This window comes from Gastrolobium bilobum, unplaced genomic scaffold (genome assembly GCF_033153095.1).
Source record: "Gastrolobium bilobum isolate Gb01-03AN ecotype WA unplaced genomic scaffold, APGP_CSIRO_Gbil_v1 utg40652, whole genome shotgun sequence".
Taxonomy (NCBI): domain Eukaryota; kingdom Viridiplantae; phylum Streptophyta; class Magnoliopsida; order Fabales; family Fabaceae; genus Gastrolobium; species Gastrolobium bilobum.
Genome location: NW_026895102.1, coordinates 52151 through 60888, shown reverse-complemented (window position 1 = coordinate 60888; position 8738 = coordinate 52151). Strand labels below are relative to the sequence as shown.

Below are 8738 nucleotides of genomic sequence, written 5' to 3'. Positions count from 1 at the left end.
TGGTCAATAGAAATATTTTGTAAATCTATTAATGAAAATTTTGTATAAAACTATTAACTGATTATAATTGATTTTTACAAAATTTTCATCAATTGATTTATACGATTAATTAGTAATTGTAATGGTAATAATTAATATATTAATTTATTTGGTAAAAATAATAACTATACATTTTTTCATCAATGAATTTTTTGAAACTTAATTAATTGCTAATATTGACCGAGATTTATAAATATAGTAATTAATAATTATAATTATATGAATTTTTTTATTATTTAATGTTCGAAGTGAGTGAATATATAGATATTACATATTGTTTTCGGTATTAATATATCATATTTATTTTAGGGTTTTTTTTTGTTTTTTTTTAAGTATAAACAAACCAAATTGTGCCACTGATAATGGTGTAATTTTTTTTCCTTTTTTTTTGTTATTCATTGGTTTATCATTACTCAACTAGTGTCACTTGTACGTAGGTGATAATGGCATAATCCAATTGCTGATTGTTAAGTGTCAAACATGTTATATTTTTAGATGCAAAAGTATGATAAGAATGCTATATATTATCAAATACAAAAGAATTTGTAGTTTTCATGATCTGACATGATTCTGACTTAAAAATATATTGATTTCAGGTTTAAATTATTAAATCAGAGTATTGAAGCAATGTGTTAATTAGAAGGACTTAAAACAATAAATGAGGAGCAATGATTTAGTAATAATCTTGTTAAAGCTATCTTTCAGCCAATTTTTAGTATCTAAGAGGTAGATTTGGGTCTCGCGTTCTTCATTGAAGTTGTAGATCTCTCTTTTATTTTTCTAACAAGATCAAGATCACATCAATTGGACGAGTATAGCCCAAGTTGTGCCCAAAATACAAAACCAGCGATCAAAGACACATTTACATGCTAAAAAACTCGCTATAGCGAGTGAAATAGTAAGCAACACCTATTTTTCATCTTAAACTCGCTAGTTTACTCTCTATTGGGAGCAAAGCAGGGAGTAGCATCATAAATAAAGTCCTATGGATCAAATTGTTAAAGAGAGGACGAATTAGGGTTTTAGAATTCATTCTTTGGCGGCAGAGAAGTGAAGGGAGGCAGATGAGCTCTGTTATGGACCTTAGAAGGCAAAAGAACGATCAAAGTTTCAATGTGGAGACCAGTTTATGTGTTCTTTTTATGTTTTTCATTAGTTTCTTATCTGTTTTATTAGTTTCCCTAACTATGTCAGGCTATTTTTTTGTAGTTAGTGTTGCTAAATCGGCAAGTATACCATTCGTTTCAAGTAATAAAGTGATAAGTAGAGTATCGTTCTCACGTGGATTAATGCACCAAGTACTAGTTTAACTATTCCCCTTAAGTTGAAAAATAAAATTGGTTGAGTTGTGAAAGGAATTGAATTTAGAAATTCAAAACAGAATTTAAAAATAATTAAATTTAAAACTGAAAATTAAAAACAATTAAGGTTGAACGCATGCAAGAAGAGATCAAGAATGCGAGAAAATATTGATGAAAAATTTATAAAAAGTATGTAGCTAGGATACATTTCACCTTCGTTCCTCCCTTATATTCCTATATTGTATTTTATAATCAATTAATTCGTTTATTCAGCATTATTTTCCTATAAAATAGTTGAACCCTAATGTCTTAGTGATTTTAACCCTTTAACCCAATCAGAATTCTAATGTCTTAGTAATCCTTTTGAGTTAAACATTAAGCAAATGAATTATGAGTCTGCAATTTATGTAAGTCTATGTCTAGATCATACACAAATTGTTATTCTATCCTTGTTTAGACTAAAACCCCAATATGTCTATTGTGAGTCCTAACCCTCAAAGCCCTATAATTTAGAGTGATAAGTTCTAAACAGGATATGAAAAATTAAACCAAGTAGAATAAAACAAACTAACTAATTAACTTATAAAATATCAATACAAAAATTATAAAGGATTCACATTGGGTCTGTGATCCCAACTACAAAAAAAAACTAGCTAGACATAGCTGGCTTTAACAAATTAAAATAAAAAGAATTCATAAAAGCAATAAAGAAGAAGAAGAAGTAGAAGAATCAATGATCTTCGGTCTTCAACTCCGTCGGAATCCTGATCTCCAGCGTGAGCCTCCAAGAATTCTCTCCAGCCAAATATATTTTTCTCTTAGGTCTGAGTCTCTATTTATAGAGTTTATGACCTTGTGTAGAAATATTTATTGAATCTTTGTCGTAAATCTCTGTCTAATCTTCCGCTGATGCAGAAAAAGATTTAATGCTGATTGTCCGCACCTCCCACGCTACTAGCGTGATTCCCACGCTGATAGCATGAGAGTTTTGTTCACAATTCTGGAAGCCCACGCAACTAGCGTGGTTCCCACGCTGTGAGCGTGGGTTGTGGCGCAACTAGCTTGAGTTTCACGCTGTGAGCGTGGATGTCTCCGGCTGATTTTTGCTTCTGGCGCTACTAGCGTGAGTTTCACACTAGTAGCGTGGGACTTCGATTTCTCACTTCCAAACTTGGCTCCTTATTGTCCTGTTTTTCCTACAAAATCTAAAGAAAATCAGTTGTACAATCTTTGATTGATATTTTAACAAATCAACAGTAAATATTGCCTTTTTATTCAAGATTAATCAATATTCTTTCTCTTTTTGGCCTAGATTTATATATATGCTGGAGGCATATCAGTTAGGGTTAGATGGAACCAATGAATTCCTAGTGTTATTTATTTCTTTCTTGTAATTGATATTCAATTTTATGTTACGCAATTAATCTGCTTTCCATTTCCAGCTTTGTTTATGACCGATCACTCATAGATGAACACATGAATCTTGCATTACAATAGAGATTTAGTCCAGGATTCTGATCAATTAATTGCTAGGTTTTGTATGATTTAGGAATAGACTTACGAATCCTATGACTTTTAATTTTTGCATTAAGAGAGATCACTAAGAGATTAGGGTTTTGAATATGGTAAATGATTGAATCACCAAGGGATTGAAGTTTAATCAATCTTGAAATAATTCTCAATAACATGAATTGAATATTTATTATAGGAAATGGTAGATTCATTAGGAAGATGTTAGACAAATCAATACCCTAGCTACGCTTGCATTATTTGATTTCAAACCATTCTTGATTCTTGGTTCTTGATTATTGTTCTTGTTAGTTTAAAATTCAGTTTTATAATTAAATCATATTCAAGAAAAACACTTAAGACCAATCCAACTTTGATAGTATAAATAAATTATTGCTTGATAGACAATCTTCGTAGGAACTATACTTTACTCATTCTCTTTATTACTTGTACGACTGGTATATTTGCCATAATCGCAACACCGATATTCTTTTTATTTAAATTAAACATGTAAGAAAGGTGTCACTGGGTTCGACTTTGAGTTGTCATTGGCAAATATTTTGCCAACCACATCCTATTAAGAGAATTGTCGGATGCGCTGAACCCTGGATATATCAAACAGCCATGATTCAATCCATTGAAATTTTATCAGGGGAAAAGGTAGCAGTCGAGCACCGTATAAATGTAGGTACACAATGTAAACGTGTTAAACGCTTGAGGGTCTCTTTGATCCCAATTTGCAAATGCATCCATGATATAGATACAATGTTATATAGATTGTACAAAAAGACAAACTGAAGGGAAGGAAGTAATTGAAAGGAATATTTCTCAAGCATTAAAGTTGAGGCAGATAGTATATCTTTTTCTTTAATACTAACATTGTAGTGCTACAATTGTTACAACAAAAACAATTGGATGCAACAAAAGAAATAATAGGTTGGTTTATTGTGAATCATGATCATCTATTTTACCAAACACTACAATTGTGAACAGCATCAAATCTAATTAATAACTCAATCAGGCTTGGGGGAAGATCATCTGGGATGACCCACTTTTGCTAATTGCAATTCTGCAACAATTAACCCAGAAACCTCGATTGCCCCATGAAAAAAACCTCCATCTATCAAGCACATGATTAATGTAATTGGTAAAAGAAGAGATTTTATGGTCCTATCAAGCCTCAAGAATATCCCTTAGGGAAGACCAGGTTCCTGTAACTACAATAACAAACCCAAACACCACAATTGCCCCATCCCATACCATACAGCTCCAACCCAACTCCTCTTTGAACACCAAATAGTGAAACATAGCAGGAAATACAAAGCTAAGAATAACACATATGCTACTACCAACCAGTGACAAAAAATCTGCAAAATTAGGCACAAAAAGTGCTACCAAGCTTACTCCCAAAACCAACAACCACCTCAGCCACAAGCAGTACTTATAGTTACATAACCGTCTCTCAACCACCTCATAAACAGGATTCATCATCAAAGGAAAAGTAGAGAGCAGGTTGATACAAAGACCCAATTGCACCAGAACACTTATCATTCCTTGTCCTAGATTGGTAGTGATAATCCCTTGAGTTTCTTCACCAAAAGCAAAGTATCCCAAAGCACCAAATGCACCATACAACAGAGAAATGAGCATCATCCCCAAGCCCAAAACCCCACCAAATTTGTCCTTATCCTTAGCTTCAGATTCTAATGGCAAAACCATTCCTATTCCTTCAAACGCATACACAGCCACACCTATACCATAGAAAAACACAGACAAACCCCCAAAAGTCTTCAAAGGAGGCCTGTTCTTCAAAAAGACAGACACATCCTCAGCCATTACCGCAACCTTAGCTGCTATGTCAACCGCATCAGCAAATATGCTCAAAGGAGCCAAATGGGTCAAAGTTGGAATTGCATTCAATCCCAATTGAATAGGAAAGCAACCCCAAAGAAACAAGACCTTTGGCGACAAACCCAAAACCAATGCTGAACTCGTGTCACTAACAAGATATGCCAAAGTAGTAGAAATGAAAATAAGGTAGCTGACACAGAAACCACATTGAGAAAGCACGATCATAGCATCAACGGAGAATTTACCAACAGGGCCACAAATGGCATATCCCAAATCGCCAAAAGAATTAATTTTGCCAAACCCCATGAAGGATTCAAGCTTGCGACGAGTGTGGACAAGGAGCATCATGCAGTAATAAGTGAGGAATGCAACCGTGAAGAGCATGAGCAACCCCATGACCCAACCTGTTTTCTTGAAGCTATAAGGGAGGCCAAGGACACCAGCACCTACAATGGATATGAAGATGTTGGCAAAGGTCTTGAATTTTGAAGAAAGTGGGGGTGCCTTGGAAAGAAGAGGTGTGTTTTCTCCTAAGGAACATGAATAGGAGGAGCTTTCTCGATTATGAAACCCCATTGGAATATGAATCACCCTGTGAACGTGGTTGTTGTGCTGCTTCTGCAAATATGGCTGGGGAATAATGGAGATTGATGGGTGCAGAAGAAGCAGCAACAATGCAAATGCAGGAGAGTGGAAGGAGGAGGAGGAGAAGAAGGTATGTTGAGATGGAAGAAATTGTGTGATGCTGTGAAGGAAAGAGGGTGCGGTGTCACCTTAAGTAAAGGTTTGGCAAATGCTAATATAGGAAGGTGGTGAAAAAAATGGCATTCATTGATGTGGTGAAAGCTTTATTGGTTGAAATTTGAGAAATAGAAAACATATATATACAACTGGGTATTTTGATTCACAACTTGCATTGCAGCCCCTCCATACAAAAAAATGGAATAAAAGGGATAATGATTCAACTTGAACTCACCCACAAAAAAAAATAAAAAAAAATAAAATTTCATGATACCTTCAGAATTAAATTTGATTTTTTTTTTAAAATAAAATAACGTATTTCAAAAGCTGTTGCTATTTTTATTTTTATTTTTGGAAAAAGTGTATATCATTTTAAAGGATATAAAATTATGTCATTTTAAGTGAGAGAAAAAGATAAATCATAGGAGAGAGGACAAAATAAAAATTGGAGTGGATCATCTCATGTGAAAAAGTGATCATACGGTTATATTATTTGATTACAACCACTCATTGATGATGAAATTAGAGAGAGAAAATGTATAATTTTTAAAAGAGTGGTTGTGATCAAATAACATAATCACATGACCACTTTTCCACATGAGGGCGTTTGTTTGTGTAGAAAATCGTTGTTTTGATTGACTGCTGATATATTCTTTTGTTCCAGACTTGTTATATTTTTTAGTTAATTTAATACGTTGAATTGTTATTCATATTGAAATGAATCAAAATTGATAAGGAGTTGGTCAATGATGCTTGAAGGATCGATTCTAAAGAAAATAAAGGTGTGGATCTCATTCATTTCTTTGTGAGAATGAAATGACACAAATTGTGTCAAGACATACACTTTTCCCTTCTTTTTATGGTTGTCCATTTATCTAATACCCGATGCAATTAATAATTGTAATTTTTCTTTTGCGAAACTTATATATATATATATATATATATATATATATATATATATATATATATATATATATTGAGTTTTATTAATCTCATGTTAAGGAGATAAGTTATATCATGTCATAGAGATAAATTTGTAAGCTCTCCATCTGAAAAATAAAAAGAAAAGAAAAAGGTGACACAGTTATCGAAGGGTGTTAGGAGAGAAAATTGTCACATGTAACATAAGAGTAGTTTTTTCATATATATTTTTTATATATGCCAAGGCCATTGTTCTCCCAACCGTCTCCAAGGAAATCCTAAAAAATATAGTTTCTGTATCAAAATCCAAATTTCGGAAAAACCCTAAACAATACGTATAGTGTATTGTTCAATAGTATCGAATCATGAGATTCAGAATTATAATAAAAATTTTAAAATATAAACCATCATGTAAATATTTGAAACATCCCGTTTATTATCGATTTGTTACCATTATGTATGATATTAAGTGCAGTTACAATTACAACAGTTAAATTTAATTACGGATAAACTTTTTCTTTTCTGTTAATAAACATTCTCCCTTTTAAAAACACTTCCGTAATTAAACAACTCATATACTGTAAATATAACTCATACTTTGTGCGGATAACTTTACGCTACATAATTATATCATACCTTCCTTATAACTTACTACTAGGGGTGTAAATGGGCTGGGCTGGGCTTTGACCTTCCTAGCCTAAGCCTACGTAAAAAAATATTCAGCATATCTAACCTATTGGTCTACTAAAGATTTTATTTATAGGTCAAGCCTGACCTATTTTTAATAATTAGAGAGCCTTATATAGCCTACAGGCCTTGTAGGCCTCCCTAGTGAAATATTTTTAAAAATATTTTTAACAATTTTTAAAATATTCGCTTGACATTACAAGTCATTAACGTGTTCATAAATTGCTGCATTTTTTTACACGAGATATAAATTTCATTAGTGAGCATTAAAAACTTTATAATAGTAAATAACTATAAAAATATACTAAGCAAAGTTACATTCATGCATGCACTAGTACTTCTCATAATTCATAAAAAATGACAAACAAGAAAGAGTCAACATAATACCCCAGCTCTATAATGTATATCATATACCCTAAAATAATATTTTATTTTATTTTATTTTTAAAAATTAAATAGGCCAGCCTACGAGGCTTTAGGTCAGGCTTGACAAAATTGGCCTATGGCCTACTTGTTAAAAAAGGCTTTCTTATAAGCCTAAACCTACTCTACTTTTCAACGTAGGCCGGGCTAGGTCAGGCTCAACGTAGGTCGGACTGTAGGCTAGGCCAGGCCAGCTTGGCCCATTTACACCCCTACTTACTACCATGAAGTCTCAGTACTGAAAAGTTATGAGATCTCCTTAAAACCTAAAAATATAAAGATATGAAGTTAATGTTGATTATGTTTTTGCAAATATAATTGCTTTATATTTGAACCTCAAACTACACAAAAATGTCGACATCCAGCTAATTGACTAAAATATAATGAAGCCATACAAGTTTTGTTGGATTCATTATCCAAGGATAAAGAATATTAGGACCAATAGTCCAAAAAGGGATGATAAGTTAAATGAAATTCATGAAATATAAGACATGATTAGCTTATAGCACCTGATGTCTCACAAAGTCAAGTTATATAAAAGAGGCATATTTCCCTATTATGAATGCAATAACTTTTAGATTTTTTTAATTAGTTTGATAGTCTGTAAAGGACTTGACATACATCTAATGGTGTAGTGATAACATATTTAATGGATCATTGAGTAACGACATATATAAATCCTTGAAGGATTCCAAATACGACTAATGGATTTTATTATTGATTTTTTAAATGAAATATCATGGATTTTGTTATTGCTTATTTAATATATATATATATATATATATATATATATATATATGTGTGTGTGTGTATGTATGGGTAGGATCTTTTGACACCTCATCTGAGAGCAGTTAGATCATAGCAGATCAACGGTGTCACATGCTTATAAATTATAGTCATTACATCAAGGCAAGATTAACAATTCTCAGATAAGGTGTCAAATTTTTTATTTGACACCGGTCTCAAAGGATCCTATATATATATATATATATATATATATATATATATATATATATCTGTGTGTGTGTAACAACCCGTTGTACACCGGTATTGTTAACATTAATTATGATATTAAACGCAGTTACAATCACAACAATTCATTTATAAAAATGCGAGTAAATTTTTTTGTTTATTATGCGAACGTTTAAAACAATAAAAGCGTAATAAATAAAAGTTGTGACCGTAACTGTAAACTCTTTGCGGAATAATTATTTAAACTACTTTTATAACTTATTTTACATATCTCAAGGCACTAAGGGGTCCCCA

At 32.2% G+C, this 8738-nt stretch overlaps 1 protein-coding gene across 1 annotated transcript; it reads right to left on the bottom strand.

Moving 5' to 3' along the window:
• Positions 1-4022: 4022 nt before the first annotated feature.
• LOC133305241 (amino acid transporter AVT3A-like) lies at positions 4023-5276 on the bottom strand. Its single transcript, XM_061505435.1, has one exon. It carries the CDS (start codon positions 5274-5276, stop codon positions 4023-4025), a length of 1254 nt encoding a protein of 417 aa, XP_061361419.1.
• Between the last annotated feature and the right edge of the window lie 3462 nt (positions 5277-8738).

What these genes read in the sequence shown, in the direction of transcription:
- LOC133305241 (XM_061505435.1), bottom strand. Translation starts at nt 5,276, where the DNA reads ATGGGGTTTCATAATCGAGAAAGCTCCTCCTATTCATGTTCCTTAGGA.